Below are 22,364 nucleotides of genomic sequence, written 5' to 3' on the forward strand. Positions count from 1 at the left end.
GGGCTGGCCCTGTGCTACACAGCTTGCACATGTTCTGTTTGCTGAGCAGCCCCTGCAGGCAGAACTGACCCTCACTTGTGTGTGAGGGGAGAGAAGGTGCTGCCACTGCTGTGCTCTGGTGCCCTGGGCTGCTCCTGACTTTTCTCCTGAAGGGTGTTATTGTCAATGCTGATCAATAACATTTAAAAGAAAACCAGCCCTACTGCTGTTTGTATCCTTGATAATGAGGAAATAAGAAAGGCATCTCTCATTAGGTCTGATAATACAGTTGGATGAAGTAATGAAAAATAATATTCTAAAACTTGGCAAGAGATGGAGTTGCTCAGGCTGCTTGTCCAGTGGATATAATGTACCTTTTGTTACCCTGCCTATTTTTGCACTGCCTTCTCATTTTCTCAAGCTGCTATGTGTCTTTTATGTAAGGATGCTTCCATTGTATACCAATGAAGGAGTTGAATTATCTAGGTAGCAGAGGCTAAAGCTGAAACTCCCTAGCATCATCTTTCTTATGTATCACTGTCTGGTAAGAAAATAGGTCTGTAAGTGATACTATTCATCTGAACAAGAAGAAACTGTGGTACTTGTCAGCTGTGTGATACTGATACCTGGAACCAGATATCATGGCAGATAACGGGGTGGGGTGTTGGGGGGGAGATGATGTCTGCTTTTGGGCAGTGTTGGACCCTGAGTACCAGAGCAGCAGGGGCAGAGAACACCTCACAGTGCAGCCATTCCCCTCCCCAGCCTCAGGGCCTGTGAATTTCAGAACTTGGATTCATTCACAAGCATTTACTTCTTCTGTAGCTACTACAAAAATAACAATTATTTTTTGCAAACAATTTTCATATATGGTCATGTGAATAAATTAAATAACTGACTCCAAGAATTACCTTGTAATAGAACTACTGACAGAAACAAAAGCATAGTGATTAGAAGTACTGTGTAAATGAAATATATTCCATTAATATTTCTTGCATACGTGACGCTAATTGTAAACCTGAGGAACAATGTGTACAAGTAGGTAGCAGCCACTGATCTGACAAACTGATTGTGCAAGTAGAATTCTCTTCTGTTTCACTGCCAAAAGGGAAGTCAATGTTACAAGTGCAAGCATTTAAGAGTCAGAGTTCTGTTAACTTTACCACAGCATTACAGACTGACTTTCATCTGGACTCTTCACTACAAATGCTTTTACTTTACAGATCTGAGTGCTGAGTCAAATCCTTCATCTCACAGGAAACACTTTTCAAGGTAAGTATTCAAATACCTTTTTTGTACTTTGAGCTGCACTTCCCATCTTTATATGATATTTCTGTTTTTTTCATGGACAAATGTTTTGTGTACCACATATATTATGAATGGAAACAGACCAATTTAGACCCAAAAGATTTTGGCAATGAAGTTACTATGAAAGGAAATGACTTGTTGACTGAAAAATGCTATTAAGAATGTAGAAACTTGTTATTCTGGCATCTTTGTTCATGTAAGCAAGAGCTTATACAGAACTAAGTGGATGAGAGAGGTAAAAGTGTATGTGGGGAATGTTTTATGGGTGACTCCTAAAGGGTCTGAAAAAGGTGACCAAATTATCATATACCTTTCTTAAACTGTTCAGAGTAATAGCCAAAATTGCTGAAGAGATCTGTACCACTACAGCAAACTGTCCATAAATTACATTTAAAAAGGCATTTCTCCTGGAATTTGTGTTCCTTTTTCAGTGTTCCACAGTGCTATGGAGGTAATTGTGTTGGGCTGATGGGAAACAGTGCAGTGATCAGTCAGCCTCTGAAGAAAGGGGTTATGCTAGAAAAACAAGCTGACTTGAAGCTTTGCTGCAAAGACAGAATTAAAAGAATACTATTGGAATTCCAGCAAAATCTTGACTTTTTGTCAAGCTGGGTAAATGAGATTCTTAGAGGTGCAGTGTCTTGTACATCATGAAAGAATGGAAGCTGCAAGACTGTCTTGTAAGTGCTCCCTTACCATTTCAGGAACAGGCTGAGACAGAGCTCCTGGAGCATGTCAGGGCAGACTGGCAGCTTGCTGGAATTCAGACAGGATGCACAGAGTATTTTAGTACTTGAAGGCTACCTACTTGCTTTAAAGCATATGCAATACTTCTGTCCTTGGGCTAGAGTTCTGTGTTGCCACTCCATAATTTTATCCTCCGGGCACAGCAATCTCTGAAACAAAAAGAAAGTATACCTGATGAAAGCAAGATTAGTTTGTACTGATTTTATAGGGATTTACAACCATAGAAACAGATGTTCCAAGAGGAACATTTACAGGTCGTTTAAAAAATCACACAGCACAGTTCACAATAACATGAAGGCTTTATAAGGCTTGCATATAGGTAGATTGCCAGTCTATCACCAAATAACTTTTAGGAATTTCTCTTAGATTTTTGTATTATTATGTATAGAAAAGAGCTCAGTCTCTCAATGTTAAGGACTATGTGTTGATTTGGTTTTTCACTTTAAGAAATGAAATATCAAAACCCAAAGAAACACACCATTTGATCTTTGTATAATAGGTAAATTGTTAGACAGGAAACCAGTTACTCTTAAATTAGTTAAGTACTTCTTTCTGTACCAAAATACAGTTTGCACACAAGATGATATCTGTCCTTCATGCAATCAGTCTACTGATGTGTATTTGCCCCCAAGGCTTACAGGAATGGCTACAAACAGATAAGCAATAAGTTGAGTCATTCTAACCTTACCAACATTACTTCTCAGTTGTGCAAATTCAGAAGAATTCATGCACATGCAACTGCTCCCTGTAAGAACAACATGTACAGGAGCACCACAGAGGATATTGTTTGTTCTTCCCTGTTCCCTGTTCCTCAGAAATGCAGCTGAAGCAGCAGCCAACCCACAAACATACATGCTTAGGACTACTGCTACTTTTTTAAATGAAGTATTGTATTTATTTTTTTTAATTGAGCTCAAATGGAAAATTGGAGCAGAGTTAAGGTGAACAAGTAACCTTTTTTCTATCTAGGTTTTAAATTTTAAAAAAATTGTGGAAAAAATATCAATTTGGAGCTGGCCTTGCTGTTCCTATCAAAAACTTCTGCCATCACAAATGTAAACAGAAAAACTATTGAGGTCGAGGTCCTCACTGAAGTCTAGTGTTTGCTCTAATGAATTCCCCAAATGGTTTAATACTAAATTAGGCCACCATATTTAAAATGTTATGATTCCTTTAAAGGAAGCTATAAGACTCAAGAGATCCTGGTGAGAAAAGTACAGAAATGCTGAAAGAAGACCATTTTTAACCATATTTTGAGCCATAATGTATCCTAATTTCATGGGCTCTTTGTAGAATGTCTGGCCTGTTGTGGCTACTGTTTGCTGTGGTCATGCACTTTAGACTGGATCATGTGAAAAATTAAATAAAACATTTCATTTCCATAGCAATTAATTATCTTTCTTGTGAATGTCTCTAGGCAGCATACAACATATTTCAATATGTGCTAACTATTCAGTCTTTTTTTTGCAATGGCTGTTGAAAGTTTCCTCTGAAGTCTACTTTTAGGTATTTTGTTTTCTGTGGTGATCTACTGATTGTTCTGCTCCAATAAGACACGTAACTGTTGGCACCAAAAATATTAAATTTAGAGTTCCACGTATTTCCCTGGATTTATTGTGGTATATATCAGAAATATCTCTGTCAATACTGCTTTCTTTTCTTAAAATGTATATCCTTCAATCAGGAATTCCTGGTCCAACACTGCATCCTATTTTTGATCTAATACTTGAAGGCTGTGCTTCAGATAGGGCTTTTCAGTTTTGTGATAAACTGGACAGTAAGAGAACACTGAAACTACATTCTGCTTTGGCTTTGTGTAGTGTGTGACCCAACCAACAGAACTTCCTGTGAGTGCTGATTTGACCCAAGACAGTAAATAATCAGGTGCCCACTTGGAGGAAAGAATCAGGGAAAAGAGAAAACCAGAACATGTGTGCTGTCATTGCTCTGGTGTCTTGAAGCCTAAGCAGAGTGTTACTGTCAGGAATTACTTCTGGAAAGCAAAGTAGCTCTAACCTCTGCACACATCTGAGCAAGTAATGAAGCTGATGGTTTTGCAAAATACGAATGTTATGTCTGCAAGCAGGTACCTGTTTCTGTGTCACACATGGAACAGGGCTTAAACCAATGATTTACTTATGTAATGCAAGTATTTGTGCAGCGCTTGCAAGCTGCTGTTCATTTTTCTGCCCAATGATTCAAAGTGAGAAATCATATTTGGGTACAAGAGGGGGAAAAATACTGATTGCAGGTTTTTTGTTCAGAGAACCTATCAGACTTTGTCTCTATGTTCCTCCTGCTCCTTCCCCCAAAGGCCCAGTATTATGGTTGGAGATGCAAGAAAGGGTTTTTTGTTTTTCCTATAAAAATCTAGAAAATTTTTATTCTTTGACAACCATTACAAACAGTTTTGCAGATAATTTTGAAATCTGGTTTTGTATATAAGACTAAGGGAGGAATAGAACTAGCTTGAACAAAAATCATCAAAAAACAAAACAATTCATATATTTGGTAGCAGCCCCTTCTCTTAAAACGCTGCCTTTTATTCACAGCCATCTCTCAGTTCCCCCTGCTGGAAATTCCCCCTTGGAGTGCACTTACTTGGAGATATCAGTAAGCCTTTGTGTCACCAAATGTATATGACTGACTGCTATGTTGGTTTTGTTTTCTTTGAAAACACAAGAGTCAGTTTAAAAAGGTCTGGAGTGAATAAAAGTGCATTACTCCTGATGGGCAGAATTCCTGTGGAGGTCCAGTGTGCAAAAAGGGGCACACTAAAACTTCACCAGCCTGAGATGAAACTCAGGCAACTTTTCTGGGAGAATGCTTGCTCCAAAATGGCCAAGTTTGTGTACAAATTTTGTTTTCTGTTGTTTTGATTCCAACTGTACAGTCTGTGAAGACAAACAGGACTGTACTTAGGAAATAGTTGATTTCATCAGTCACTTCTCCTAATATAAATAAACAACCCACAAGGCTCCAGATATTGATTTATTACTTAGATTAGAAGTGCTAAGATTATGCAATCCCTTTGCTGATATCAGGAATGAGGTGAGAAGCTCTTTACTCTTTCCAAGCTTGCACTGAATCCTGGGTGAAAAACAGAGGCCTTGGCTTCAGCCTCTCCTCAAGATCTCTTTCTCTTCTTTTGACCTCTGTGTTAAGGCTGAAAATCAGCGTCAGTACTGAGTGACTTCACTGTCTGGGAAGTGCTGTTACACTCATCACATCCCACAGAGATCTTGAGTGAGTGTTTCTTACCAGAAAGATACAAAGGAGTTGCAACACAAGAGACAAGGAAAATCCTTTCAGTCAAATTTGGTTTTGAGGATACATTTTGCTACATAAAGATAATTTTCATTTTTGTTTAAAGACTCCTTTAAAAGTTTGCAAAGACATTTTACACATCTTGTAGTGAATGTCAGCTTCCTGACCATAGGCTTCCTTGTCTTATCTTCCTGTTTTAAAGCCTTTGGAAGTATCACACATCCTCAGGGAATTACTAGTTGCCCACAGCTTTATTTATAAAGAACAAGTAAATCCGTTTCTGCTTTGCTTTCAAAACAGAATGTTTGGCATCTTTCAAAGAACTGGTTTCAATGAAAATTTATCTTATGACAAACAAAAGAGCATATTCTGTATCAGTAAATCCTGTGAAAATCAGGCAGGTATTTGCATACCTGTAGCTGCAGGAAAGGCTTTCCATGGTGCTTTTTCTAAAGCCTCCACAGAACAAGGCGTATTTGACTCTTCACCCTGTCTGTAGTAAGTATAATTTTAGGACTCATTACTCTAATGATAACCTGACAGGTTATTTTTTTTTCCATTAATTAACCAAAATTTGTTTTCAACTTTGCTGAAATTATTAGTAAATAACAAAGTAACAAAGTATTTTGTTGAGCATCCCCAAGAACACCTCTGAGGCCTGGATGTCAGTCAGTGGTGCCTGGCCTGGGGCCATGAGTGGACAAACCCTGCAGACATTGGGGCTCCCCACAGAGCTTCTTGCTCTGGCATACAAGGCCAGCTTGTCCAGGGCCAAGAAGAGGTTGATGAGATGGTCCCATGGCTTGATGAGATCTCCAGCAGGGAGGGCATAAAAGGAGAGGAGAGGGAAGAGTTACACTCAGCAGAATGCACAACCTGAAGCACCTGGAATGCAGGTGGCAGCAAGGACATGCAGTCTGCAGTAGAGAGATGGAAGCTCCGACTTGTTGGAAGTACTGTGAAACTGCACCTGGAAAATGTGAGACTTGTCAGCCTAGAAGAGAGATGAGTAAGGTAGTAGTGCAAGGAATCTGTGTTACAAATCTGTAAAACAAGGAGGGGCATGGAGAGAGGTAAGAGAGAATGGTTAACTAATGCAAAAGTCAGGGGACATCACATGGAAATACAAGATAGAAGGCACGCTACACACAGAAGTGATTTCCACCCAGCATGAAGTTAGACTGTGGAATGACATCAAGCTGTAGATGCTGGAAGCTTAGAGGACTAAGAAAGCAAATGGATTTCTTCTCCATTGTCTATCAAGAGCAGATACAGGCTACTTCTAGATAAAGGTCTCAAAGTTGCAGAAGTCTCATCTTCCCAGGAGATGGCCAGCCGCTGTTGAGAACAGCATTGTGCTCTATCTCGGGCTTGCTCTGATGCACTGTGGTCATTCCAGTGCTTTAGCTGGCTTAGGCACAAGACCTGCTTCCTTTCCCACCAGCAGGATACATCAAGGTAAATCTGTACCCACTTAATTCAAAATCTAATACTGGAAGAAGTACAAAATACCCGGAATAAATTGCAAGTAGATTTTCTTGCCTATTTACAGTTCATGACAAAGATTTAGAAAAGAAGCTGTGTCAGTGTTCTAGTTGAAAAAAAAAATTGTGGCAAGTTGGTTTGCCCAACCTTTTCTAAGTTTTAGGGAGGTTAGATCAAAAAAGTAATCTGCATGAAACAGATATGCCTTTGGGCATCTTGTGCAATCCGGGTTCTCTTATTAGTGATGATGTGACATTAAGAAAAATAATGGGGTTTGCAACAAATTAGAACAAAGTGAGAGTGTAACAGACTGTCCCAAGTGTCATATAGTCCAAACAGAGCAAAACCCACACTGTGATTCAGCTCAGCCTCTATCCAAGGAAGTGATGTGCTTTTTGCTTCTCTGGGAATTATCAAATATAACATCCACATTGCATGCGCAGTTGTTGCCAGAACATTTTAGCCTCCTGCAAGGTGTTGTTTTTATGGAAGCAAACCTGTTACCAAATATAGCAATGGCTATGTAATGTACGCCAATTTTGTTTTTTCACACTCTGTCCCTCTCCATATGGGGCGGGGGAGGATCCTGCTGGACTTCTGTTCCACATAGATGGAGCACCAAATGTTTCCTCTTCCCTTACACACTATTAAGAAGTGGCATTGTCAGAAGCAAGTTATTTTGTGCCAGTTCTCTTCCGAAGAAGCCTCAGACTCCAAAACAGCTAAAACCATCTGGCAAACTCTTGCATGAATCATGGGGATATTTGTAGCCTCTGGCTTTTTGAACCGCACTGTGAGTAATCCCAGTCGCTCTTGTCAGCACTGCTGCTGAAACCCGTTCCTTGTGTTCAGAATAAAGAAGAAAGGGGCCTCCGACTGGGCCTGGTGGTCTCCAGATCGTCAGGAGCCAAAACTGGGGTACAAACATCTGAGCTGTCTGTTCCAGCCTGTAAGATCCGGACTGGCGGCCTTGCTGCTTGCAGCGGGAGCCGCCCGGGAGGCTGTGCCGGGGTCGGGGCTGGGGGTCCGGAGCGGCTTTCGCCGTGTGCCCGCAGCTCGGCCTGCCCCGCGGCCTGCACATGAGCCTCAGCGGAACCGTGATAAGCCCCGCAGAAGGGCCGCGCTAACCGAGCTCTGCCCGAAGCCCGGGGTCCCGTGTCACCCCTTGACGAGCCTGCGGATCCCGGGGTCACCTCGGGACGCGGCGGCAGCACTGACCGGATCCCCGGGCTCGGGTCCGCGGCCGCCTCCGCCCCTTCCCCAGCGCGTCACGGTGGCGAAGCGAGGGAGGGAGGATTGGGCGGCCCAGGCGGCGGCGGCGCGGGGCTCGCTCCTCCCCCGCGCCCTCAGCCATTTTAGCAGCCGGTACCGCCGCCGGTAGCGCAGTGATCTGCGCCGGCAGCGCCGGGGCTGGGCACGGTGAGTGCGGGCTCTGCGTGGCGGGGATGGGATGGGATGGAGCGGAGCGGGGTGACATGGGACGGGGTAAAGCTGGTCTCCCCCCCTGCTGCCACTCGGCAGCATCTGGGGAGCGGCGAGGAGCGGGAGGGTCGCCCCGCGCACGAGAGGGGCCGCGGGGCCGGCGCTGCCCGGGGGCCCCCGTCGGGGCGGAGGCGGCCGGATCAGCCGGGGAAGGAGCGGGGTTACGCGGGGTCAGCTCCGTCCCCGCGGCCGGGCTCGGGGCGGCCGGGCCGAGAGGATGCGCCGGGGCTCGGCGCTCCGGTACGGGCGGGCAGGAGCTGCCTCGGCCGCTGCCCGGAGCAGGTGGCGGCGCGGAAAGGCCTCCTGGAAGTGCCGAGTGGGGGTCGGGCGGGCGGCTCGGCGTGAAGCCGGGCTGGAAGCGCCCCTGCCCGCCCTCCCAGCACCGCCCCGGGCCGGGGCTCCGCTCCGGGTGTTCTCCGGGGCAGCGCTGGCGCATCTCGCCGTTCCCGTCACGCCGCAGCCCGCGGGGCCGAGCGCGGTCGCTCCCGCCGGCAGCCGGACCGGAGCCCCCGGCCGCCCCTTCCCCGCTCCGCGCCGGGCGGGAGCTCATCCCCGGCCTCTCCCTGGGCCCTGCCGCTGCCTCGGCGGTGCTCTGGCCTCCCCCGGAGCCCCTCGGCCCTCGGAGCCCTCCGCCCCCCGCCTGGATGCAGGGGAGGAGGCTGGGCTCGGGAGATGGGCTGATGCTGATGAGGAGAGGTGATTCACTGCTCAGCGCATGCTTCTCTGCTCCACGTCACAAAAGCACCTGTTAGAGGAAAGCAAAAAACTGGCTGAATATTTTTGTTGTCGTGTTCCTCTGTGATAGATTTTGCTTTTTGGTGTTCTGGAACAACCCCTTTGTGGATTTCTGAAACTTATTTGAAAAGTGCATGTGCAGTACCTGGCTCCCCTGCCCTGGCTGCACAGACCTCTCCTGATCCCGTGCTGCTGTTTGCCCAGTCCCTTAATGAAATGATTGTAGCATATACCTTTACAGCAGATAACATTTGGGAAAAAATGAAATCTGAAACATTTATGTTAGGGAAAAAAGGAGTGATAGTACAAAACATTTCAGCGAGGATGTTCAACAAATACAGATGGAGGTGAGAGAGCTTTGGTGATGAGGAATGTTTTATAGAAAGCAAATGGACAGTTGAAGTCCCTGATGATGGTAAAAGGTGATTGTCAGGTTGAGGGTAATGTTGGTCCTTGCTTGCGTCCTCTGTTGGTCCTCTTTGCATCTTGGATTGTTGCAGAAAACAAGAATATAATGTGTGTTGTCATTTACTATTATAGACAAAGTTGCAGTTGTAGCCTTGCCAATTTCAAGTGCAAAAACGAGCAAATGAAGCTTCAGATAGACCTTAGAAACATACAATGTTTTTTCTGTAAGTTCTGCATTTTGAATCTTTGGAATTTGTCATCTCAGACTAACTGCAGTGACTGAAGACATGGATTTTCTTTTTCCCTAAGATATGTTTAAGATTTTTATGTCTTCAGTCTTTTCACCCAATTAAAAGCCAGGTAGCAAAGTTCCACAGTCTCTGACAGGATGGTAGGTTTCATTTTTTTCTTCTGCTCTTTTTGCATGGATACAAAGTTTGTATTTTAATACAATTCTACAGAAGCCTTAGTATTTCCTCATAAAAGTTATTTTGGAAATTATTTAATGCATATTTAACATAGCTCTCAGTTCTTTGTATTTACCAGTTCCCCCTTCATTGTTGTCTTAAATTACAGAATTGTATAAACTGGAAACAGTCAATTTCCCCAGACCCTGCTGTGGTGGGGGGTTTGAGGAGGTGTTCATTATTTAGGTGTTTGCATCTTGTGCACAGTTAGCTCATGTGTTCCCTTTAATGCCCTCTGGAACATGCACTGCCAGTGGTGGTGCTGCCCACTGGCTGCTTATTGAATAATCCAACAGCAGCAGCTATAACCTTTCAGCATAATAAATTAGCAGAGTTCAGCATATGACACCTTCTCCTAATGCAAGGGTGAAGCTTCAGCCCTTTTATAAAAACAGAGAAACCACCTCCTAACAAACTACTAAGGCAAGGCTTTGCATACAGATGTACGCCAGATGTTATGATATATATCTAGTAAAATAGGTGCAGCCTATTACACTGTTGTAAATTAAGTTAGTACTCAAATTAAATACCAAACAGTAGCCTGAGCCAAGTAAACATGCAAAATATATTGAAGTTAATGATAAATAGAGTTAGGTAGTTAACATGATAAATGAATGAGTGCTCTTTTATAAGAAAGCCCTTCTGAATAAGGCATTGTTCAAACTAAAAAAGAGTTGGAGTTAATCATTAAGGGATATTTTGTAGTATACTCAAATTAGCATGTGGTTACTGTGCTTCAGGGCATTTGTTTTCTTAGGAGAGAAGGAAGTTGAATGGAAGGAGGAAGGCAATTTCCTGAGAAACAGAATTTATGGTTTCTTTCTGTTTGTTCATAGATTGGATTGTTATTTAGATGGTACAGCATCTTCAGCCTTTTTTGTGGAAGGCCTATCTCAAAAGTTGTTCACACTGTTTAATTTTACTGCCTTCTGGGGCAGCTGCAGAGGGACTGCTTTGGTGTTCATCTTTGTTCCAGCGTCTCCTCCTCTCCTCCCTGTAACTGGGATTACTGCCCATCACATTTCCATTTGGAATGGACTCGCTGTATGGAAGGGAGGGCTTAAGAAAGTTTTCCTCCTCTGCTGGTAGAGCTATGTTTACAGTGGATACGGATTATTATTGTTTTTTTGGTTGAGTGTGGGAGAGGGAAATTCATATTGCCTATAATCTGCTGACACTCCTAGATGCTGTCTGTTTCTCCAAAATGTTGAACTCTCTCGGTAGGCTCATGCAAACAAAGGCTGAGTGCAGCCCTGGTTATTCCTCTGTGGCCACTCTCTCAGTGACCGTGTCGCACTGAAAGCGAGGCACACACTCGGGTGGTGTGACAGGTTTCTCCTGTGGCTCACCTGTGGTGCCTGACAGCACCGACCTTTCTCAGTCTGCTCTGTGCTCTGAGTGGTGCACAGGGAGGACCTTGCCTTAGTCCTGGACATGCTGGAGCTGTGAGTTCGTTTTGCTTGTTTTACATGGACACGACCTAAAAGACACTGTTTGGAAAAATATTTGGCCAGTGGCCAGCATTGCCTAGGAGCTGTGGTTTCAGTTTCCTTCTCTGCAGAAAGGACCTAGTGTGATCTGCATTGGGATCAACAATGGTTGGGCAGAAGGTAAATAAACTCCAGTAGCACTGCTCTGCCTGCCCCACTTCTTATCAGGGCTATCAGTTCCTACCTAGCACTGCATATGAAGTGCACTCATAATCAAGATAAAGCTTCGATTGTGTGCCAGGTGTTCATAACATTATTTACCTGACCAAATGTGTGAGACACAGGTTAGGAATGAGTGGTGGAGGTGGAAATTCCTCGTGCTGTTGTTGTTGCCCTAGATAGGGAGCCTGTCTCCTCTGCAGGTTACTGTGCTGCTGCTGACCTGTGCTGCCACAGCCCAGAGTAGCTTCTGGATCAGGACTGACCTGGGGCTGGCATCCACTTCTTTTTTACTGTGAGGATGGTGAGATGCTGCCACAGGCTGCCCAGGAGGGCTGTGGATGCCCCAGCCCTGGCAGTGTCCAAAGCCAGGTTGGATGAGGCCTTGAGCCTGCAGAGCTTCGTTACAAGGCGTGTGTGAGTGTGAGGCCTGATGGTACAATTGTCTGGAGAGTTATTTAAGACGATCCCAAATATAGCAGAAAACTCAAAGGCACATTGAACAAATTTTTAGTAAGGAAATAAATAGCTCAGGCAGTGTTGGGGAATGGAGGAGCAGAACAAGCAAGGAAAGATGACTGTGGGCATGGGACTGGGAGGAGTGGGAAGTGTTTTCCTTCAGCCAACATGTTGCCAGATTGTCAATTTGTGTCATGGATGAATTTTAAAGTTTGAGTGCATGAATTGCTTAAGGATGGATGTGAGGTCGGAGCACATGCTGCTGCTTCAGAAAGTCAGTCTGCAGATTATTTGCTTTACATTTGGAGTAACAGCTGTGCAATGTGAAGGATGTCAGGAATTGTTTTCCTTTTTTGCTTCAGATAGAGCTAAGCACTTGGACTTGCCCCTGAAATCAAAGGCTACTTTTCACCTCAGTAAAGTGGTTTTAAGGAATCCTAGATACTGAGAAATTATTTTTTAAAAAATACATTTTTGCATGGGTTTTATAGTACAGTTAAGACTAAATTAAGGGCTGTTGTACATCTGGGAGTTCACCAGGCTTCAAGGTGAGATATCTTTATCTCCAAGGTAGAGATAAAGTGATCTACCAATTATCACAGAATTAAGAGTCTCGGATTTAAAGTGATCCAAGGTGGATCCTTAATTATCACTTTAAATCCGAGACTCTTAAATCTGTTATACTTGAATACCACTGTTGTTCCATGAGGACAAAAACTAATGTACTAGGATTTGTAGGATTTCCTTCCATGTATATTGATGTGACTACTGATCCCTATAGTACATTACTGCTTCATCAGTAAAGCATGTTTTTTTTAAAAGCAGACTTTCCTTTTAGGTTAACAGGCTTATACTTCTTTTGAAGTTCTTATTGTAAACTCATTGGTCTGGTAATGACAGCTTTAAAAGTCAAAACTCAGAGCAGAAGACTTGTATACATATCTGTTTTACTTGAAGTGTAATGATGCTGCCAGCTCATTGCATGATTTTTGCTCATCACTTCTGGTAGTGTAGAGGGAAAGTGCCCTTGTTTCCAAACCCTGATGTTTTATAGCATAGGTGTATAATGGCAGTTAGAATATTAATATGTGTATCAATTTTAAAAATAATCTAGGTATGCTTGAAAGACTGTGAAATTAGAAACAAGTTAACATTGCAAGGACAGACTTAAAATAGAACATTACATCCCAGTACTTGTTCTCTTACAGCTTGTACTAATTAAGAGATGTTTAAATTACCATTTTAATAACACTGAGGTGGTGTTCTGTTCTAACTCCCCTTATTACAAAAAATAAGATTGTAACTGAGCAATATCCAGACAGTTACAGCAATGCTTGTTTTAAGATAATTTTTTTTAAAAAATTTAACTTATGATAAATGAATGCTTTATTTTTAAAATATATGTTAATAACATGTTTACCCTATCCCCTTCCTTTGTTGTAGTATGAGCTTGGCCAACATGTAAAAGTTTTGACATTAAGCTAATGGTTGTTTGGCAAAAGTGCTCTTAGATTTGTACAGCAGACCTGGTTTTTGTTTGGGATTTTTTAGAGCTATTTTACAAGACAGTGCAACCTATTTTAAAGGGAAGGTAGTATTAGTACAATCTCTGATCTTTGTTCCACTTGGCAATGTGCTTCACCCAACTGCATAACATTTTAATTTAAATTGTGCTTAGTAAGTGTGACATATTCTAGGAGGCAGAGAAGTAGATTGAAGTAATGTGAAAGTAATTTTTTTATACTTGTTTTGGGCACGTTATAAGCTACAAGAGGTGCATCCTGCACCACGCCTTCACTGAGGTTTTCCTCTGTACACTCAGTGGCTCAGTTTCAGTGGTTCAATATCCAGTTTATACAGCTGCTTGTTTGGGTCTTTGCTGTGTAACTTTAGAGAATAGCTGGAGTGGCAGTAGTGCCATTCCTAAGGTTCTTACTGACTGCTGCATGGCAGTCTGTGTGCTGTGGGTGCAAGACTGGGCTCTGGTGCTGTCAGCAGTGCCCACTACACACCCACATGTGGTTTGACATCACTGGGGTTGGGCTTATTGGGGACTGAGAGCTTGAACACTTTAATTTCTGTGCTGAAATTTTTGGCCTTCAAACATCCTGTCTCAAAAAAGTCAAAGCATCTACATGCTGCTGCTTATTTCCTGAAGTATTTCTTCCCATCCCCGAATAGTTGTGCTTTCAGCCATGTCTCTGCTCACCTTGGCACTGCTGTAATTTATACATCCCTTGTATCCACCTACTCAGCTCATTGTCAGAGTAGCCCCTAAAATAGCTGTGTAACTGCCCTTCTTGGTAAGTCACCCTTAAGCTTTTTTAAGGGCCTTATTTGCAGAAGTCCTGCTCACAGAAAAAAAAAAAAATTGGCATAGAGAGGAACTGAAAAAGTTATAATATTGAATGTGTAGTACCACAAAGAGAAAATTCTCTTCTATGTTGGTAGTTTATAAGCATGTTTATTTGGTATTTCCCAGTTCAGGTCCTTGGAAAAGAAATATAAAGCAAATAACTGATTTCTTCAGAGCACCTGTGTGCCCTAAGGCACTTCTTTCAAAGCTGCCAGAAAATCTTTGTCATGTACCACGGTAAGAGCAGCCTTAACACTTGTGTCAAGTTTGCTTTAACAGTCTCCTAGTGCAAGTGAATTTTTAGAGTCCCTCAGTTGCACAGATGCTTTTACAGAGATATCAGCACAGCAGTGTTTCTATCTTTTAGCTTTTCCTGTGATTGTTTTTCAGCTTGTCCATGTCCTGCTGTGGCACCTAGAGGCCCCCAGCTGCAAACTGTGTGAGTCTCTGCCAGTGCAGGCAGGTCCCACCACGAGCCTGCTGTAGGCTCTGGAGGAGCCCGTGTCCTTCATTCCACCATCCGTGTTCTCCACAGCACCCACTGGCCACACCAGTTGATTCCCGTGCTTGAGTTTTTTATAGGAGGTGCTCTGCTATAACATAAGAGCTATCCTTTGTGGTTCAGGATCAAATGTACTGATTAGCCTGAAAAAAAGTGAATCTCCTGCTGGTCTTTTAAAGACAAAGCTAAAGGTGTGTTGTGCTTTTGGAGACTGAGCAGGTGAGTTGCCCATTGAGCTTACTCAGCTCCATAGCAAGCCTCCTGTACCACAGTGTTTGCTAAAAGAAGAACTTTCTCAAAACAAATACATTTGTGTTCATATAGAGCTTGCTTGTCTGGCAACAAGTTTTGATCGGAGATGTTATAATTTACAAAACAGTAATTTATTTATTAGGTTTGTTTCTGTGCACCAGGAGCCACTGTACAACTTGAACCAAAAAGTATACTACAGAGGATGTATTTAGAGAACCAGTAGATTGTAAGTTATTATTAATGTCAGTTCCTCACATGCAGTGAAATACAAAGAACACTTACTGTTGTCAAGTTAGACAGGTACTACAAAGTTTGCTCTAATTTCACCCTGTGTTCTAGTTCACCATTTTATTGCACGTATTTATGGCAGGTAGCACATGCTGCAGATTGAGTCTTTGCATATTTAAATGTGCACTGACACCAATGTCCTGTTGAGTGGTAGGGCTGAAGGAAGCTGGTAAAAATACAAGGAGTCTGTGTTGTCCTTGCTGGTAAGAGGGTGCAAGTGTCTGTCTGAAAAAAAAGAAGGCAAATTGATATAACTGGTTGGATTTACTGAAACACTTCACCTTGTCTAAGTGATCCATTGGATACTTTGTTGTTTCCTCCCCAGCAGTCATACATGCAGTAGTTCTGGAAAAGATCATATTAAATTCAGTTTATCTAAAGCACATGATAAGTAGAATACACAGTGAGTCATTCTCCCATTTGTCTTGGTAGCTAGAGGAGTTGAGCAGCCTATGAAATGTCACTATTTCAAATACTCCAGTTCAGTCTGAGGAGCTGGACACAGTGTATCACAGCATGCTGAATGGCTCTTAGCAAAATCCCAAAAATTTCTGAATGAGGGCATTGGTCTCATAGTTTAAGCTGACAGTTTGGCAGCCAGCTACCACACAGTCACTTTGGATTAGGAAAATTATTAACTCCTGACCTTCCACAAATAAAAAATTATTCCTGTTAAAGTATTTTGGAGTGTATAAAATTAATCTACAATAAAAATTAAGTGGCTAGGTACGGGGGGGTTTGGCTTTCAGTAAAGATAAAAGTGGATTATATATCATGGTACAGCTTCTGGTTGGCTTTTTTTCCCTCTAGTACACTTCCATGGATGTGCTAAGCTTGCAAAGGCTGCAGCCAGCACTCTGGCTGCTGGCAAAAGGAGGGGACTGTGTATAGGTAACAAATAGGTAGAGGCTACTTCCTTCAGCAGTAGCTCCGTTTTCAGGTTTATTTCAAGTTCTTGCAAAGCACAGGACTGTGTTTCAGCAGAACTAAACCAAGGTGATCGCTTCCTCTCTGGCAGTGGCACTTTTTGGGACTGAATCGTGAGCGGGGTCAGACAGCCCATGCTACTGCAGGCTGTGTGACCAGGTGCCTGCAAACTGCAGCCCAGGGGAAAGCCAGTGCAGCCCAGTGGGATCACCTCAGTCCAGAACTGCATTCAGTTACCTGCCATGCACCTGAAGTGGAAGACTCGGAACCAGCCCCCTTGTTGCACTGTTCACTTCTCATTTGGAGTCTCCCTTACACTGAGGTCATGTTTTTGTCAATTCAACAAAGTAATTTGCTGCTGCTGTGTTGTATCCTAAAAACTGCTTTAAGTACTAACCTCTCTGATCTCTTTTCTATTCCTAGTATGGCACCTTTTGCTTTGGTTTTCTTACACAATGAAAATGCACATTCTAAAAGAATTGCAATACTGTATACGTAAAGTGTAGTTTTACAACAGTATTTTCTATAGCTTTGAATGTTATGTAGAAGAGTAAGCAGTTACTGGTAATTTCAACTAAGAGCAAAATGATCCAAAAATATTTTTTAAAATTAAAAAGAAGGAAGAGATCTTGGTTTGTGGTGTCTGTGGTCTTTTTGCACCAGATGTAAAGTAGGAAGGATGGAGTAGTTTCTATCTGCTCATGGTAGCTCATTAGTTTGTCATTCTGCACATTACTTTCCATGAAGACAGTTGTATGTACTGCTGATTCATACTGTGTATTTACACAGAGTAAATTAATACTGAACTTGATAGCCTTGTTTTTGTGCCTTTGTTTGATAGATACATTTAATTTTCATTATGAAAATGGATTATCTGTTTCTTTTATAAGCATGCAAATACTTCTGCATTTTTATGAGCTCCTCTGTTTGAGCAACTTAGTCAAAAGTGCTTTCCTTATGAAATGTATTGCCACAGGCAAGAGGAACAACTAGAAAGTGAAACTAAGCTCGCTGTGCTTAAGTGAAAAGCAGGGTGAGACTCTGGGGGCTGGAATAGGGCTCAGAGCAAGGTTATGCCTTAGAAGACTATTCAGAGCATTCTCCTTGTATGAGTGTGCTACATTTTGCCATTCTGGGATTGCCAGTTCTCCATCTGGCTGCTCTTTCAGGCCTGCTTTTCTTGCATGTCTTTCAATAACAGTACCTATGCAGAAAGTTTTATGGCTCCATGAACTTGACTAGGAGGAGAGATGATAAACACCTGGCAGTTTCTGGCTGACATAACTGAAAGAAAAAACCCTCATTCTAGCCTTGAATGAGTTCAGGTTATTTGCATGCTCAAAGGTGGTTTGATGAATAATGATCGCATACACTTATTTCTGACTGTTCTGTGTAAGACTCTGTCCTGATCATATTACCACACCGGCTGGTTTCCCACCTTTCTGGGTCATGGTCTGTGTCCAGATGTTGCATGAAAAGGTAAAGGGAGGTTGTGTTACTCCCTGAAAGGCAATGGTGGCAAAGGTTTCTGTTGTCTGTTTCTCTAACTTGATTCATTGGTGTTCCTCAGACAGAACAAATAGTTTGAGAAATTTTTTACATATTACCTCTTAACTTTTAGTTCTCCTAGTTAGCTAAAATGAGATTTGCATTTGTAACTTGCATAGCATTAAGTAGATTTATCTTTCAGAAAGGTTAGCTTTGACTATTGCTTTGCTGAAGCTTTACTGTTGAGGCTGTTAAAAGCACTCTGATGCCAGATTTAACCATCGGGAGTACACGTGAGAACTTTTTGTCCGGCATGCTTTTGGCAGCATGTTACATCATTCAAACTCCTGAAGGTGCTCAGAACATAAAACTGAGGTGAAAATTAAAAATGATCATGGAATGGGTTTCTAGTGGTATGCCCTGACCTACACCCTGTTCCATGTTTCAAGGAGCAGGTAGTGTTTTCCAATTACACAAATGGCAGTGACAGACAGCACCTGACAAAGGCCTTATTACCAAGCCAGGAAAGGTTTGGGTTGAGTGGTCTATTCAGGTATGTTTGTAACTCAAGAAGGCCTAGAACTTTCACTATTTTATGTTTTTCTTTTCTAGATTTTTTTGTGAGTTTATCAACCTGCTTACCCAGATACATTTGATTTGCTGTTCTGTTCAAGGTGAAGTGACTTATTTTTTGTGTCTGCTAGTGAGCAGCAAGATTGACAATAACTAGAGTGGCCCTTAAATAACCCTTACTCAAAACTTCAACAGGGAACTTTGTCCTCCCATCACTGTAAGGATCAATCTGATAGACTTGAAATGGGGACTGTAGTTTTCAGTTGAATTAGAAACATTTTCTGACAATATTAGCTTTTTGAGTATCATTGCATTTATTAATAAACTAAATTACTAATTGTTTTTTATTTCTAACCATGAATTGTTGTTGTGATACACTGTGTCATGCTAAGGATTTTTCAGTCCCTTTTTCAGAACAAAAAGTTCCTAAAAATAAGTTGAAAGAATGGTCAACAGCGTCAACTTCCTCTTGAAACTTCCTTCAGAATTTGTGTGAGACCACTTTACTGTCTGTTTAGTCCAGTGCTGCACACTTTTCTTCTGCAGTTGCTACTGTGACTGCTGCTTTATTCAAATTCAAAATTATCAGTTAGCTAAATAAATAACAAAAGTCATGCCATCAAAGCTATGTGCTTTGCTACAAATAGTTACACACATTTTTTGTCTTTTGGACTGTCAGGATCTGAACAAATTTTTCAGGAAGCTCTGTGGCTGTGCTAGCCCCCAGCTGTCCAGCTAGTGTGTTTTGCTGAGGAGTGGGACATGTACACGGGTGTGACCATGGCAGTGTGGTTACACAGCTCCTTGTCAGAGCCAGCTCCAGCTCAGGCCTGGAGTGTGAGACCCTCTACCCCTCTGCTGCTTTGCACATGGTACTTGGATATTTTGGACTAAGAACATCACATGCTTCTGCCTTTGCAACTGTACATCTTAAACACTTTCTTGTGTGTAAATAAGAAGTGCAATGCACATTTATTGGGGGGTGGTAAAGTTCAAAACTCTGTTGTTTCATGCTGTTTCAGAGCTATTTTTTCCCCTGCATATTTTTTAAGACATCTTGAAGAATTGTGCTAGTTTTTGCTGTGTTCTTAGTGTGAATGATTATGTTCAGAGTACTTTTGAACAAAATATTGTTCGGAGCTGTTAAAGCTAAAAACTTGAATGTGCTTTTTGCCTTGTAGGGGAAAATGTAATGGGATATGTTTGGTCACCTCACTTCCTCTTTGAAATGCAGATAAAAATCAAAGAACTATTATGAAACAGTACGGCAGTAAAATTGCCTTCCTTGGCAGAAAGTGCCAAATAGTTTTATTAATAGAAATATACCCTAAAGGTATCTTGGTCTACCATAAAATACATGAAAGTAACAGAAAGCGAGTTCACTCACAAAAAGTTTCAAATCAGTTCAGCAAAAAGTTGCAGTATGTAGTCCTGTCTTAGATTAAGTTACAACTTAGGAATTCCTCATATGGATCCAGAGATGATGAATACTTAGAAATGAATCTAGGTGTGTTTAGCTAGAAAGTAATGGGGTAGGTTCAACATGAACCAAGCAATAGATTGTGCTAAAGTTTTGTATTAAGACTACAATAAAATGCAGTTCCTTAAACATACAAAAAACATCACTTTTTCACTGGAAGATACTGTGAATCTGTTCAAAAGATTAAACTGTGCTTGCTCCCAAGGCTTCTACTGTTTATTGACACTCAGAACATTTGTGTTGCACAATGAAAATGAAAAATAGAGATGACTCATGCTTGAAATCTCAGGGGCTACCATCTCAAATGACCATGGGTGGGGGCAATTTTCTTTAACTTGTATTTTTTGAGTGCACACCCAGTCATCTGTATATCAGAATGTCTGCAAGGAGAGAATGTCTTCAAAATACAAATAAGAAAGCCTTTTTTTTTTTTTTTTTTTTTTTTTTTTTTTGCTTAGTCAGAAAAGGGAGGAATTTGCATTTGAATGTGAGCTCCTGAGAGAAAAAGGAAGGTGTATTTTCCAGCTATAGTACTCTTCTTGTTGACTGTCCGTACAGAATTTTGGAAAACCCATACAAACCTTAGAAAAATCTCTCCTAGCCTACAGTACACTTTTAGGTAGACAAAAGACTACTGGTGCAGTACACAAGGAGGAACATTTACTCTCCCCTCTTCCTTTTTTAAGTATGTAATTAATTTCACTACCTAAATTATGACCCAAGTCTGAGAAGAAAACACCCTAATGGGAATGATGAGAGTTTCTGAAAAGCAAGGAAGGTAAATGTAAAATCGATGGCAGCATTTCTTGCCAAAATGAAAGCTGAAGAGCCAGTCAGGCTCCCAAAATGAATGGAGAGTTATATTTAGAACTGGGACAAGCATAAGTACATTTTCTGTGGATCAAATTCTGAAAAACACTTACCCACGGAGACTATTTTCTCCATCTTTATTTGCAAAACAAAAGCACATGGTCTTAGCTGGTTTAAAGTCTTTATTTTGTGGCTAATTGGCTTTTCATTTTCCAATTTCTCATTAGTACTATACTTACCCATCTCTAAAGCTATCCGCCTGGTGAGTTTTTTCTTCTTTTCTGTCTATTCAGCATTAAGCAACTAGTTAACCATATACTAGTTATAGTATAGTATATACTAGTTATAGTACATACTATATCTATATACATTGTATAGATATTTTTTTCAAGTTATGTAGGTATACATTATATCCGGTTATATAGGTGTAAAAGTTGTGATTCAGGTTATACAGATATATAAAACGTCATGATTTAGCTTATATTGATAACAGGTTATATAGATTTATCAGGTTATATTGATATTTATAACTCAAACTATAAAAGCACCTTGTAACTCTGACCTAAGTTACACAGGCACTAACTGTACATCAGTTATTTACTTTCATTGTGCCCTGAAACTGCAGGGGAAGATATGGCAAATAGAGCTTTACATCTGTAAGTCTCAAATTGATTTGATATACACTCTCTTTTTGTGAAGTAGTTTGCTACTGAGAAAGAATTGGAAAGTAAAAGATGATGATAACTTAAATCTCACTAGTTGGATGATCAGAGCCATGCAAGTCACAACCTTTCCACTGCAAAATGCTTGTGTAGCTAAACACAGACCTAGCCAGTCTGTCCACTGTATATTTATTGTGCATGGGAGGGAGGATTACCAGTTCTTCTTTGGCTGTTTACAGAGCTTTTGCTGAAGTCTTCTGTGGCCACATGTCCTCTGAAATTTGTCCTTGCTTGTACTGTTTGTCTTTTCATGTCCTTGTTTAAAAAAGTTGGGTGGAAACAGTACATTTATCTCTGCTGTTGGAACAGCAGAGTAACATTTGTAATAATGCCTGATGAGACAGGGGTATATATTGAGGGATCAGACTGAAATATTTTGTTATTACTATAGAATATGTATTTTCTTTGTATTTTTTTCCCTTTAGTCCAAGTATATTTTGTAGATGCTGGTAATAATAGTATTTTTTGGTTGCACATTTTCTCCTTTTCCATCTTCTTCTGGAATACCCTGTGTCCAGACTACCAGTTTTTAGCCTAGTCATTAACTAAAATGCCAATGAAACAGAAAGATGTCTCTCACTTCCCTTACCACAAAAAAAGACAGTGAAACAGCTGTGTTTGTCATCAGCCACAGTGAGTGCGCTCACAGTGCTGTGAATGCAGATTGACCTGGTGATTTTCTGCCCTGCCCTTGTGAGACCCAGCCTGGACTGTGGCACACAGCTCTGGGCTGTCCAGCACAAGGATTCGGAGCTGTTGGAGCAAGTCCAGGGGAGGCCGTGGAGTTGCTAGGAGGACTGGAGCAGCTCCCTTGTGGAGACAGGCCCAGAGAGCTGGGGCCGTTCGGCTGGGAGAAGAGGGGATTGTGTGGAGACCTCACAGCCCCTCCCGGTGCCTGAAGGGGCCTTCAGAGGAGCCAGAGAGGGCCTCGTTGTGAGGAACTGTGGTGACAGGACAACGGGGAATGGGTGCAGACTGAA

The 22,364-nt window shown here is 41.8% G+C and overlaps 2 protein-coding genes across 5 annotated transcripts in view; both read left to right on the forward strand.

The window, feature by feature from the left end:
- The first annotated feature begins 1,142 nt into the window (after nucleotides 1-1,142).
- Nucleotides 1,143-22,364, forward strand: part of ACSL4 (acyl-CoA synthetase long chain family member 4) — a 43,015-nt gene continuing 21,793 nt past the window's right edge. For 2 of the 4 annotated variants that reach the window (XM_041396517.1, XM_041396519.1), the window contains exon 1: nucleotides 8,072-8,205. The gene's annotated coding sequence lies outside the window, so the exon portion shown is untranslated. Of the gene's footprint in view, nucleotides 1,252-8,071; nucleotides 8,206-22,364 lie in introns of those variants that run through there. The other 2 variants (XM_041396518.1, XM_041396520.1) reach the window with 2 other exon arrangements.
- On the forward strand, nucleotides 8,232-9,020 carry LOC121331906 (collagen alpha-1(I) chain-like). Its single transcript, XM_041396738.1, has one exon. The coding sequence runs from the start codon at nucleotides 8,232-8,234 to the stop codon at nucleotides 9,018-9,020; it is 789 nt and encodes a 262-aa protein (XP_041252672.1).

The sequence above is a fragment of the Onychostruthus taczanowskii genome, unplaced genomic scaffold (assembly GCF_017590055.1).
Source record: "Onychostruthus taczanowskii isolate IOZ18803 unplaced genomic scaffold, ASM1759005v1 scaffold13, whole genome shotgun sequence".
In the NCBI taxonomy this organism is placed as follows: Eukaryota; Metazoa; Chordata; class Aves; order Passeriformes; family Passeridae; genus Onychostruthus; species Onychostruthus taczanowskii.

Excerpts from the sequence above, each read along its gene's own strand:
- LOC121331906 (XM_041396738.1), top strand. The coding sequence starts at position 8,232 with ATGGGATGGGATGGAGCGGAGCGGGGTGACATGGGACGGGGTAAAGCT.